General features: G+C 40.1%; 1 protein-coding gene across 3 annotated transcripts in view; it reads left to right on the forward strand.

The window, feature by feature from the left end:
* tln2a (talin 2a) overlaps positions 1-13,068 on the forward strand; it is a 116,405-nt gene that overhangs the window by 51,540 nt on the left and 51,797 nt on the right. For all 3 annotated transcript variants that reach the window (XM_034679957.1, XM_034679959.1, XM_034679958.1), the window contains exons 3-10: positions 4,282-4,453; positions 4,982-5,079; positions 7,100-7,229; positions 7,467-7,619; positions 7,745-7,887; positions 8,039-8,166; positions 8,434-8,497; positions 8,606-8,710. In XM_034679957.1, coding sequence (XP_034535848.1) covers positions 4,318-4,453; positions 4,982-5,079; positions 7,100-7,229; positions 7,467-7,619; positions 7,745-7,887; positions 8,039-8,166; positions 8,434-8,497; positions 8,606-8,710 — 957 coding nt within the window. In that variant the 5' untranslated portion in view covers positions 4,282-4,317. The remainder of the gene's footprint in view (positions 1-4,281; positions 4,454-4,981; positions 5,080-7,099; positions 7,230-7,466; positions 7,620-7,744; positions 7,888-8,038; positions 8,167-8,433; positions 8,498-8,605; positions 8,711-13,068) is intronic.

The following is a 13,068-nucleotide window of genomic DNA, read 5'->3' on the forward strand; positions in this document are numbered from 1 at the left end:
GAATGGTTGAAACTAATTTGGTCAGGACGAGTTGAGAAGCCTGTGGGGCTCTTTGTTAGGTGTTATGAAATAATTTGTTACCTGAGCTTACAGTTTGAGGTTTGTTTTTGTGCGTGTGAATATTTCAATATCAATACAAGGACATGTTTTTGTACAACGTCTCTTCAGATACCTGGATACAGCCAAAAGTACATAAAAAACATGTTACTTTTCAAATGTAACTTTCACTTTGAAGTCATTTTCAAGTCTCTACACATTGATGGTTACTTTTTTAGTTTCACAGTTCTTGGTGGGAAAAGGAAAAGCACCGTCTTCATTATTATCTCTTAATATGCTGAATATGATAAAATAATGTGATAGAATCCAAAAGGATCACTGACAGAGAACCTCCTTGGATTGGTCTCTTAAGCATGCAGGTATTAGAGCTGCATCAATAGCAATGTGTTGGGCATGTTCTTTGGAAGCACACTGCTTCAAAAACAAGTCAAATATTCATCAAACTGCTGCTTTCATATGATATATAAAAAAAGCACCCAAGGGTACTGTGGATTGTAGAAAAATCTGCAAATTAAAAATGTTGCTCTTTGGTATAGAATAGTGTGAACATCCAAAAGAGAACCCTATGATTGTAACACGGCTATAAATAAGTGTTCTCTCTATGTATTTCATTCTGTGTAGTCCCGCAGAGCCTGCCAGTGGTTCCACTGATAACCATTTCATCACATTATTAGCTTATCATGCTGGTTCCTCGTCCCGTCCTCTTATCTCTTTACGTCTTCCTGCTGTTTGTCAGGCCATTCTTCAGGCTGTTAGCGGCTGATGCTGCAGAGATTACTGTCTAAAATGGGAACGTCAGATTATTCTGTGGTTTCAGCTTACTTGTGGAGGCAATAAAAATACCACCCAGAGGTAAAATCAAAAGCTCTGAAAGGGCCTCTAGCCTGTGATGGGATCCAAACAGAAAGTGGGAAAAGTAAAAAAGTGAACTACTACTCTGACACGCAGTATTTCAAATGCTTTCATACAGCCTGTAATCAACCACAGCCGTGTGTCTGTGTCCACAAAGTCGCCTTTGTTGCTCTCATTCTGTGAACCATCTCTCCTGTTGGTCTTCAAGGGGCATCACAGAGCATTTGTCCCATCCCTATCCATCCTTTTAAGAGACTTTTTTTATTGGAAACAAGTTGGACTGAGCAGCATGGGATCCCAAATATAACAGATCACATATTTTCGAGAACAGTGTTTGTCCTTAAGGCTCAGTCAGGCTCGTACAGCGTGAGTGATTTCAAAGAAAGACTTTGGCTTTTGTCCAACTGCTATCAACAGGAGATTTGTGGAAGTGCTTGACTAATTGAGGCAGAGCCCAAAGCAATAAAAGAGATAAAATTAAAGGCTAATCTAAAATAAAATGAAAATGTTATTTTGGTGAAACAAAGAAGTGAATATTTATTTAAGGAAATGAATTGCTATGCTAAAGAAGAATCTCTGAAAGCCTGTTATATTTAAGTAAGAGGGTTTAATAGCAGATAAAAAGATAAAGTTAAACTTTTTTGCCACTATATCATACACCCTCAGCTAAAGTCTAGCTGACAGTTGGCGTCAGGATCCAGCCAAGGAGTGTCAACTTTATGAACCAGACTAACACCTTCGATCCTGTATGTGAACACATCTCACATAGGAACCAGATTCTGAGTGTATGAGTCAGGGTCAGAGGCAAACCGAGCAGATGAGGGGCCACCCGTGTACTTCAACCATGGCCCACACTGACCTCTCACATTTGACCCTGGAGCAACAGAGCAGCCCTGTGTTCCCATTGGTCCCACACAGAGGATGCTCTGTTGTGGAATTCACAGCTCTCCTCTTTCTCCTCTTTCTTACTACATTTCATCTCTGTTGTTCAATAGTTTTGAAATGTAGGGTAGGAAATTCACATTTGTTGGTGTATTTATTCATATATCTGCAAAAACAGATTTGTTTTTGTCTACGCAGGGGGAGGGATGTAACAGTCCAGTAGAAAATTGGTACTGATGAGCAATGTTTCAAATTCAATTCAGTGTGATCAAAATGAATATTTATACCCTTCTTTAAACAGCAGTACCACCAGTGTTTCCCACACATCCACACATACAGGACATCCCACAAAAGTATATTTGCCAACCATCTTCGCATTTTTTCTGTTTTTTGGGAGGGGCATTTTTGCCTTTATTGGAAAGGACAGCTGGAGAGAGACAGGGAATATGTGAGACAGAGGGTGGGGGAAGACATGCAGCAAATGGTAGATGTCAGGAGTAGAACCTGCAACCGCTGTGTCGAGGACTATAGCTTCGCTTAGACCTTATGTAATGTATGCAAGGTTGCCAACAGCTATCAACAAACTGAACAGTTTCTCTTTCTCTCTCTGCTTCTTGAGCTAATGTTGTGAGTAATGTCTCTAGCAAGCGGCAAGCTCCAGTCTCAAAGTACAAAGCCTATACGAAAATGTTATAAACTGAAATTCATCGAGAATCTGCTTGAGGCTGGCTGCAGAAACACCGGAAAACATACACACCAATTCAAGAAGGCAGATCTTTGCAGCAGAAATAAACATGTTTACAGCCTGGTTCAAAAAACAGCTTGGCTCTACGTACCTAATCTCTCTATCGGCACACACTGTACGGGGGGTGAATTTTTTCAAACGCGACGATTCAGAAGATAATAAAATTATGAGTTTTTGCCTAAATAAGGACATGACTGACTTGAACACATACCTGTTGGCTAGGAGGCTCAAACTCCGCCTCTTTATGGCTGCCGCCGTCGATTGGCTTCAAAACAGCGCTCAGGAACAGATGGGTGACGTCACGGATACTACGTCCATTATTTATGGTATATGGTCTCTAGGCAGCTGCTCTGTAAGCAACAGAGACAGAAAGAGAGATAGCCTTACTTAAAACGATAAAAATGTAAAGCATCATAAATAACTATTTCTGAGGACAAAGCTGGAACCTAAACAAACACCCTTAAAAAATTGTGATCAGACCGTATTATGAACCCAGTATTATGAAGGGTATCCTGACTTGAGTCGATCTTAAATCCCTACTTAGGGGTAGCAGGAATATGTGAGCACAAGATTGACATCCAATAGTCTTTGAAGTTGTTTTGACTTTAAGCAAATTAATTGAATACTTATCTCTCTTTGCTCTGTCTTTGGTCCCTACACGCTACCTAAGGTTACAGCAGACTCTGTATCAAACATTAAAGTTTCCGTTAACTGTTTGGTTCTGAGCATGTAGTGAAAAGTAACTTTTAGACTTTTCTTGGCCGCTTGCTTTGAATAAAAAAAGACCCCAAGAGACAAAACAGAATCAGTTATTTTGAGGACCTGTCAGTGGCACAGAAAGCTTAAACTTAAGAGAACTGTGGACTTCAACATTATGTAACCATGAACAGATGAGGTGGCAGGCTCTCAGCTTATCATTCAGAGTTACTTTCTACACTGTGTAGTTCAGGAACTTGTTTATAGAATATGACACATTCTAACTTTATCTTTAGAAGACTACACTGCTGAAAATCCTTCTGATGCTTCTGTATATATGAAAATGATGTGGATTTACACTTTTGTTCATATTTTAGACTCCACAAAAGAAGCTGATTTTAGATGAAAACGATTTTTGAGAGCTGCCTCTCGAGGACATGTTGTTTTGGATTTCCTCTGCTGCGTTGTTTTATCTTGAAAAGTTCTCATCCACGATTTTCAGCCTCTTTTTTTCTCTCCATTAGAGGCCAGATGGGCTGTTCTTCAAAAAGTGATACATTTGTTGTCGGCTCTTTTGTTTCATGAAGCATGACAATGGCCTCGCTGTGCACAAATTAGCACTTTCTTCACTTTCATAAAATGTCATTGTTTATGACAGTGCGAGGGAAAGCGTAGCATGCATAACGACGAGAAAGAACAGAAGCATGAAGTGTGAGGAATGGCTTCAGGTTGTTCTCTCTCTAGTGAGAAAGTGAGAGAAAAAAAAGATGTTACCTGGTTTACCAGGCGTAGCAGAGATGCCACAGAGAATTAATGTAACTTTTAGTACATTTAGATGTGAAATTCACAATTTGCAAGAGAAATGTGTATCAGACTGAGAGTAAAGTGTGAGCTCTTTTTTTCAACAACAGAACAGTCATTCTTTCTTTTGAACACCTGTCTCATTTATTTACAGTCAATGACTCTCATCACTCCGCTCCTGTTTTAAACCTGCTGGACTCATGCCACGCACTAATCGCAGCCTCTTCTCTCCTTCTTGTTTTGCGCAGGTGTAGCTGCAGCCCAAGCCCACGCCGCCCGCAAAGATGGTGGTGTTGTCGCTGAAAATCTGCGTCCGGCAGTGCAATGTTGTGAAGACGATGCAGTTTGAGCCCTCCACAGCCGTCTACGATGCCTGCAGGATAATTAGAGAGAGGGTCCCCGAGGCTCAGACCGGACAGGGTGAGAATGATGAAGAAGAATCCCACAGGAAGGACGGTCAATGACGTGTAAACTCTATTAGACACAAGGATACAAAGGAAAATGTGACAAGGAGGCAGAGTGATTGCACTATGATTTAGTCGATTCATTCAGTACAACACACATAGTAGGAGATATCACACCCCTGTGCTGCTTGTGCTGTACCACGGTGTGCTCCTTCAGGGAACAGAAGTTATAGACATTACACATTGTTACTTAAATTAATGTGTAGTAAGCATTTGATGACATTTCAGGGTTGTAATCGAGTTGTATACACTGAATCTGATTTGGCAAATGAGTCGTTCTACTTGACTTTTAGAGCAGGATTTAAGGGGTAAGTTGAGGAGATGTGAATGAGTTTACTCGGTGCCTGAAACTGGATGAAATAAGCGTGAGTAATTGTTTCTGACTTTCAACATCTGTTGGGTTGGTGTACCTTTTGGAGCTGATGTTGTGCCCTCGAATCCTGACATGATGATTAACTACTGTTGTCTCTCCTCACTGCTGCAGCTTCAGACTACGGTCTGTTTCTGTCCGATGAAGACCCAAGAAAAGGGATCTGGCTGGAGTCTGGAAGGACACTTGACTACTACATGCTCCGCAATGGGGTAAATATATCAACCTATTTTACCTAAAGCACATGCACACACCAAGCGGCAACTTCCAGCCGCGAGAATTGAAGCAAATGTGGAAGTGTTAAAGACTGCAGTTTCTCAAGAGTCTGCTTGAGGCTGGCTCCGGAAGTACCGGAAACCACATACACACAAATTCAAAAAAGCTGACATTCACAGCAGAAATAAACATGTTTAAAGCCTCGTACCAAAGAACGAGTGTAGTCTGGATAGCTTGGCATACACTGTACGAGTGTGAACGCACCAATTACGAAGATATTAAGATTACCAGTTTTCCATTATGAGAGGCACAGCTGACTTGATTGACAGGCGGGAACACTGTAGCTGTTGGCAAGGAGGCTCACAGCCCGCCTCTTTACCTCACACTAGCTTGACAGCAGTAAGGTTGAGTTCAGCATATCCAATATGACGCATGCCGACATTTGGCTCGAAACAGTGCTTCAAAAACAGATCAGAGACATCACGGATACTACGTCCATTGTTTATACAGTGTATGGGACACACAACTTGAACTCATTGCTTGATTCCAGTTGTTCCAATGTATAACTCAACTCAATTCTATTTGTGAAGCACCTTTCATACAAACAAGCATGCAGCCCAGAGAGCTGTACAAAAGAACAAAGAGACTGAAAACATCAGACATGAGTAAAATAATAGACGTAAACACAAAAAAAAAAAAAACTTACAAATTAAATGAAATCAATACAGTTGAACTAATAAATTATGTAAGGGTAGAAAGCAAAATTAGAAATCACTTAAATTTGAAAAGATTAGATAAATACAAGAAAGAAATAACTAACTAAATGATTAAGATAAAACAATGAAAACAATATGTATATAATAAGAACTACTGAGTTTCTTTATCAAAAACATCATTAAACTAAGTGAATTATTAAAACAAAGTATAAGGGCCACAAAATATTGGAGATTTCAAGAATGAAGGCATAATATTACAAGGAAAAAGTTTGCAATTTTATGAGAAAAAGCCATGATTTAAGGCTGTAGTTAGCCTTTCTGTTATTTCAATATCACAAGAGCAACCAGCCACCTGCACTAAAGTGAGGAACATGTAAATTAGTCTCTTGTGAGTTATTTTTCAGTATGCTGTATGTTTTTCAAGTAACTGGATACTTAATCTTTTGGCACATCAGCATCCCATTGTCTGATGTATCACAACTTAGAGATTTTGCAAGAAATTCCACAGACTGTTCTAGAGAAAGGCAGCCTAACAGGCAGCTCTTGACACTATGATTTTATTACCTAATGACTTAATTCTCCTTATATTACAACTTATCTGTAATATCACACCTTAAGTGTTTAAGCCTCCTGTTTTTTTTTCTTTAATGTGGCCATCATATATTACAATGGAGGGTGAATAACCTAAAAGTTTTACTTGCATTAAAGAGACGGTCTTCAATTGAATGTATGCTTTGATAGCACACAGGATGACAATAACTGTAGAGCAGAATGAAACAATAGGTGCCCAAACTCAAATTTGATGTCAAGTAAAACGTCAAAATCAAAGAAAGCTTTTAAACGTGACTTGAAAGAAGCCTTCGCCCAGCTGTAGATTCTTTGCCAGCCTCTGATCCTCGCTGCCAGAAACCCGGCTGACTGTTTTTTTGTTGTGTAGTGCTCCCTCTCTGTACATCTGCAGCTCTTAAATGGTTTCTCCTCCTCAAATCCACCAAAGGCAACCCAGGTAGAAGGCATGACTGTGACCAATTATTCTGAGCCAAATCTCTCCTCATTGTTTTGATTGGAAGAGAGCAGCAGGCTGTGATAGGCAGCCGTTAAATAAGGTTTTCTGGCTTATATTCTCTCCTCTCCCGCCACGCAAACCTGGATGCATTTGATCATTTTCACAGCGGACACTCTCAGCACCCCCCCCTTCCTTTCTCTTCTGTGTCTATCTCTCATACATTCAATTCCTGCATTCCTATCCTCTGGTTTTGTTCCCTGATCTTTCTTTTCTATACCTTTTGTCTTTTTGCAGGACATCCTTGAATACAAGAAGAAGCAGAGGCCTCAGAAAATCAAAATGTTGGATGGTGCTGTTAAAACCATAATGGTGGATGACTCCAAAACAGTGGGAGAGTTGCTTGTGACTATATGCAGCAGAATAGGTACAAAGCTTCTTTTACCAGCCTTATCTTTACAATTCAACTCTTTTTGGCATTCATTTTATACTTCACATCTTTCAGACTTTTGAAACTGTCACTTCCCCTTTATTTCGTATTTAAAAACAGATAAATTCAACATCACAAAACATCTTTTGAATAACAGGTTTTTCCATATTTAACATAATGCGTGTAAGCTAATTCATCATTTCTGATTGCTTTTGTTCATGTTTTTCATTCCAGGCATCACAAACTACGAGGAGTACTCTCTGATCCAGGAGACAGTCGAGGAAAAGAAGGAGGATGGGATGGGAACACTAAAGAAAGACAGAACACTGCTGAGAGATGAGAGAAAAATGGAGAAACTGAAGGCTAAGCTACATACAGACGATGATTGTGAGTTTAGCTGAATTATATTTGACCTGACATTCAACAGTTCAAACTGATATTTATATCTCAATTTGTCAGACTGGCCTGGAGGGCTTTTCTAATCCGATGCCTGCATCTTCTTGTGTTGTCAGTAAACTGGCTGGATCACAGCCGAACGTTCAGAGAGCAGGGGGTGGAGGAGAGCGAGACGCTGCTGCTCAGACGCAAGTTCTTCTACTCTGACCAGAACGTGGACTCAAGAGACCCGGTCCAACTCAACCTGCTTTATGTCCAGGTTTGGAGATGATTTCTTTAAACCAGAGATCAAATGGAGATTTGTAATTTTGTTCAGCCTCACCTTCATGCAACAAGTAGCTACCAGAATATGAAGCCAGTAGAGTAAAGTATTTGGATGAATGGTCACTTTCCTTTGATTTGTCTCGCAGGCTCGTGATGACATCCTAAACGGCTCTCACCCCGTATCGTTTGACAAGGCCGGCGAGTTTGGAGGCATTCAGGCCCAGATCCAGTTTGGACCTCACAGCGAGCATAAACACAAACCTGGATTCTTAGAGTAAGGGTCTTTACAAATAAATTCCCATGTACTGCGATCACACTGTAATAATTATTTTTCTTAATGTCATATCTGCTCATCAGAGTCAGATTTTTCTTTTTCTACTTGAAACTTATTTTATTTGACTCCTTCATAAAAAAAAAAATATCTGTGATCCCACCGGAAAAATACAGTCTGTTCTTAATATTTGGTGTAGAACCCTGCATGTGGAAAGTAAGTTACGTTTCTATGTATGAATAACAGTTGTTTTTTTGATTTCTTGATTAGTTTGAAAGAGTTTTTGCCGAAGGAATACATCAAGCAGAGAGGATCTGAGAAGAAAATATTCCAGGTGTGGTCAGATGGTCTTTTTCTTAAGCACATATTTATAGTTTCACATTCATTTCACCATTCTCTACAGTTGTTCAGAAACTGACATCATGTTTAATCCAACCTGCAGGAGCACAAAAACTGTGGAGAGATGACTGAGATAGAAGCAAAGGTAAAATATGTCAAGCTGGCCCGCTCTCTGAGGACCTACGGCGTCTCCTTCTTCCTGGTCAAGGTAAATTGGAAATCTAATTCTGTGAGCATTTAAATGAAATACCCCTGAACCAGTTTTATTCAATAAAAAAGATAATCTACCCTCAGAAAGTGAAAAATCCAGCCTGAAGTGAAGCCGATTTTGGAATTAGTTGAAGTGTTGTTGGAGCCTTTTATCTCCCGAGTGTGAAATGTGTTCTCTGGGCTCGGTGTTAACTGGATAAGGAGTCTGGAGGCAGCTCTCAGCAGGGGGAGAAATTGTCTGTGTCCACCTAAACCTTCAAAGCTACTAATGTCAAAATACAGATAAAAAAAAGCCTAGAATGAGGCAATGGGGACTGTTTTTAAAGCTAGTAAAATATTAAAACTACAAAAAAGTCTCAATCCTCAGACTCTACAGTCTTTTTATTCTGCTCAGTTTAAGAGTTAAAACTTTGAAAGAGGTCAAAGGCAGATCTGAAAGTCTTAACAACTGCAGGGTTTTTCATTTTTATGATTGAATGATCTTCTTTTATTCTAAAAGAGAAAATAGTGGTTATTTTATCAGACCAAATCAATAATTTATAAATCCAGTGCCTCTCTAAGAAAGCCACTGGTATTTGCATGCCACACATTCCCCTTACACATCTTTCTCTCCGTCACTAATTCCCTGACACACACACTCATACACCCTTGCATCACCACTTCTACAGGGAGTTCAGTTTGTCCCTGGAAGGAAACCAAATGTGTCTGTGCGGCCGAGTGTGGCACTAAAGATTATTTCAGAGTGAGTGTGGGAGGAAGTGGACTGAATGAGGGAGACCTGGAGACATCACACAGGCAAACCTGGGACACTAACTCCACTAAATAAGTCCAACTGCCAGCAGATGTCTGCTGAAAAGGAACAATTTATTTCTCTCCAACTGTAGCTCCAGAGTTACTGACAAGAGTGACAAATAACTTTTTTTTCTACCTCACATCATTTATGTCCAAGAGGACATCCTGCATAAGAATGATGGGAAACGTCCCCTCTACAACGATAAATCACTTTCCACTTGTCACCTTTTCTGACTACATTGCTGAGCTCTCAAAGAAAATGACATCATTTTTTGGGTAATTGCTTGGAGAGAAAAAAAAGTCACTCGCGCTGCAGTTACTGACTCTCTGCCAGGCAGGTCCTGGCTTTTCATCGGCAGCTTTCAGCACCAGAGGATGAGTGGAAATGAGGTCTAAAAAACACAAACTCTCCATTAGATCAGAGCCTACCTCTTTAAATCTTCATTTGCAGGAGCTTGCATTCCTCAGTCCTGTAAGATCACACTGTACCTCACCTTTTGTTCCTTTTAATCTCTGAAAACACACTCATCCCACCTCCTGGCTTTGGCTGTGTTCTCTCCTCGATCTGGTCACATCTTATCTGCTCACCTTTGTCATTTTCCCCCACCCTCGAGTGTAATCCAGTTGAGCAGAAACATTTTTAAAAATAAACCCTGGAAAAAAATGCAGCTTATAGTCCCCTAACCCATAACCCCCTGAGGCCTTGGATGGTTTACAAGCCCTGCAGGACCTCTATACACCTCACCTCTTTGCCCTCACGTCACAGCCCATCACGGTCCGTCCATCTGCTCGCCGACTGCAGGTCCTGAAGAAACCTTTCTCTTTCCAAGCAGCGAGTAAAGAACAACATCAGAGGCTTAGTGAATACAGGGGGAGGCTGAGGCTTTGTGACAGGCAGATAAAGACATGATTAAGACTAAACGCTTTAATGACTAACTAGGAAAAGTTTCTTCTTTCACTGGTGAGACAGATGAATACCCCTCTTGGCAGATCATTGTGACAGCAAGGTTTGAAATTCGAGCTGCTATGCCTCTGAATTAAAATTGTGTTGCTTGAACAACAGGCTTTTCCTGCAGGCTCCGGAATCTGAAAATCAAAGGGAATGAATATGGAGAGAAAAAGTTAACATTAGAAATGTTTTGATTGCACCATGAGTTTTGGCTCTTGTAGGTTGATCATCTGTTTTTGTTTAGTCAGTCTATCTGTATTAATGCACCCGGTTTCAAACAGAGCAGAGGGTCCTCTATAAACAATAAAATTAATAGGAGAGATGTTACAAACGGATGCCAAAACATACAGAGCTTTGAGTGAAAATCATGATCTGAGGGAGCGCTGAACGGTTGCCAGCAGACAAAATGAGAGCACTTGTAGCTTTTTGGTGGGTAATAATCATCCTATAAACCTGCAGGCAGTGTTGTGAGTGCTAATTGCACCAGTCCCAATATCAGTATCAGAGGCAATACAAAAAGATCCTCATAGGCCATAGCCAGAGGCTTTTTTGATGCTCTTAGTAACACTTCTGTGTGTTTTAGTGGTATTGCAGGATGGGTTTGTTGGATGTGCATGACTGATTACATGCAGAAAGCATGCATTGGAAAAACTGTGAGATTAGATAATTAAAAAAGGCATCAAAACACTTAAAGCTAATGCAACCTAAAGTGTGGATTTAAGGAAAATTTACAAACATAACAAATAAGAAATAGTATTTTATGTTACGGAAAAGTATTAAAGATCATTTAATCGAAGTAGAACATAATGTGTTACATGGCCATTCTGCAAAATCCTGTCTCCAGATCCTCTGCAACACTTTAATTTATTCAAAGGGGGCGATATTTTTCTTTATTGGGTCTGTATGAGGTACTTGTCAGTAGTAAGTGTATTAAACATAAGAGATTTTTTCAGTTGGCCCCTTCATCCATAAACCAGTCAGAGTACCAGCACAGAAGCTAGGCTATCAACCACAGACAGGGCCTGTTGTACCTAAAATTGAGCTCATTTTAGACAGAGGAAATTAATATTGATGCCTACATATGACTTACTAAGTCAAACATCATGACTCTCATAAATATTGATCATTTTCTGTTATTTTAATGTCTGTATTCACTGTAAGGGGGTAAGTGTCTGATGAGGTGATTAACAACATGCTGCAGAAGCCTTCGGTTACATTTTCCACTACAAAGACTCGCAGAAAGTGATTCAATTGACTTTCAAACATAGCAGGATGGGTTGTTTATAACTACATTTTTTGTCAGAACAAAGTACCCTAAGAGGTACTGCTTTGTCCACAGGGTTCACCAAAACTAACCACAATACAAAAGTTCCTCACTGGAGCTTTAAGAAAGACAGATTAAACCAGTTTTGGTGTAAGTGTACGCTGTTTAGAAAAAAGTCTTCACGCTTTAGTTTGCCATCGCGAAGCCACTTTGCATGGCATTGTTTCGCAGACACAAGCCATACATTATATTTGCTGTTGGTGTTTATGATGTATGACTAAACTTGAATTTTGCCCAATAAACTGAAAGCTCCTAATTTTGATATCAGTGCACGCAGTTTAAGTTAAATTAAACCTTGAAATTCTAAACATTGTCCCGCTGATACAGTATAGCCATGGCTACTGAGAAATAAAATGACAATGCAGAATTGATAAAAGTTAAAACAAGTTATTCCCTCCAAAGGGTTCATACAGCAAAAATGTAGATGTCCCCAGCACTGGAGAGTCAACTCATTTCTTCACAGGGTCTGTCAAAATCTCTCGCTACAAAGTCTTGATACGACTGTAAAATGAAATAAAAGCTCTCTGACTGTACAGTCATGGCCAAAAGTTTTGAGAATGACACAAATATTACATTTTCACAAAGTCTGCTGCTTCAGGGTTTTTAGGTGTTTTTGTCAGATGTTTCTATGGTATAATGAAATACAATTAGAAGCATTTCATAAGTATCAAAAGCTTTTATTGAGAATTACACAGAATTCATGCAATAAGTCAATATTTGCAGTGTTGACCCTTCTTTTTCAAGACCTCTGCAATTCTCCCTGGCATGCTGTCAATCAACTTCTGGACCAAATCCTGACTGATGGCAGTCCATTCTTGCATAATCAATGCTTGGAGTTTGTCAGAATTTGTGGGTTTTTGATTGTCCACCCGCCTCTTGAGGATTGACCACAAGTTCTCAATGGGATTAAGATCTGGGGAGTTTCCTGGCCAAGGGCCCAAAATCTTAATGTTTTGTTCCCCGAGCCATTTTGTTCTGACTTTTGCTTTATGGCAAGGTGCTCCATCATGCTGGAAAAGGCATTCTTCATCACCAAACTGCCCTTGGATGGTTGGGAGAAGTTGCTCTCGGAGGACGTTCTGGTACCATTCTTTATTCATGGCTGTGTTTTTAGGCAAGATTGTGAGAGAGCCCACTCCCTTGACCGAAAAGCAACCCCACACATGAATGGTCTCAGGATGCTTCACTGTTGGCAAGAGACAGGACTGATGGTAGCGCTCACCTCGTCTTCTCCGAACAAGCCTTCCTCCAGATGCCCCAAACAATCGGAAAGGGGATTCATCAGAGAAAA

The sequence above is a fragment of the Notolabrus celidotus genome, chromosome 3, assembly GCF_009762535.1.
Source record: "Notolabrus celidotus isolate fNotCel1 chromosome 3, fNotCel1.pri, whole genome shotgun sequence".
NCBI lineage: Eukaryota > Metazoa > Chordata > Actinopteri > Labriformes > Labridae > Notolabrus > Notolabrus celidotus.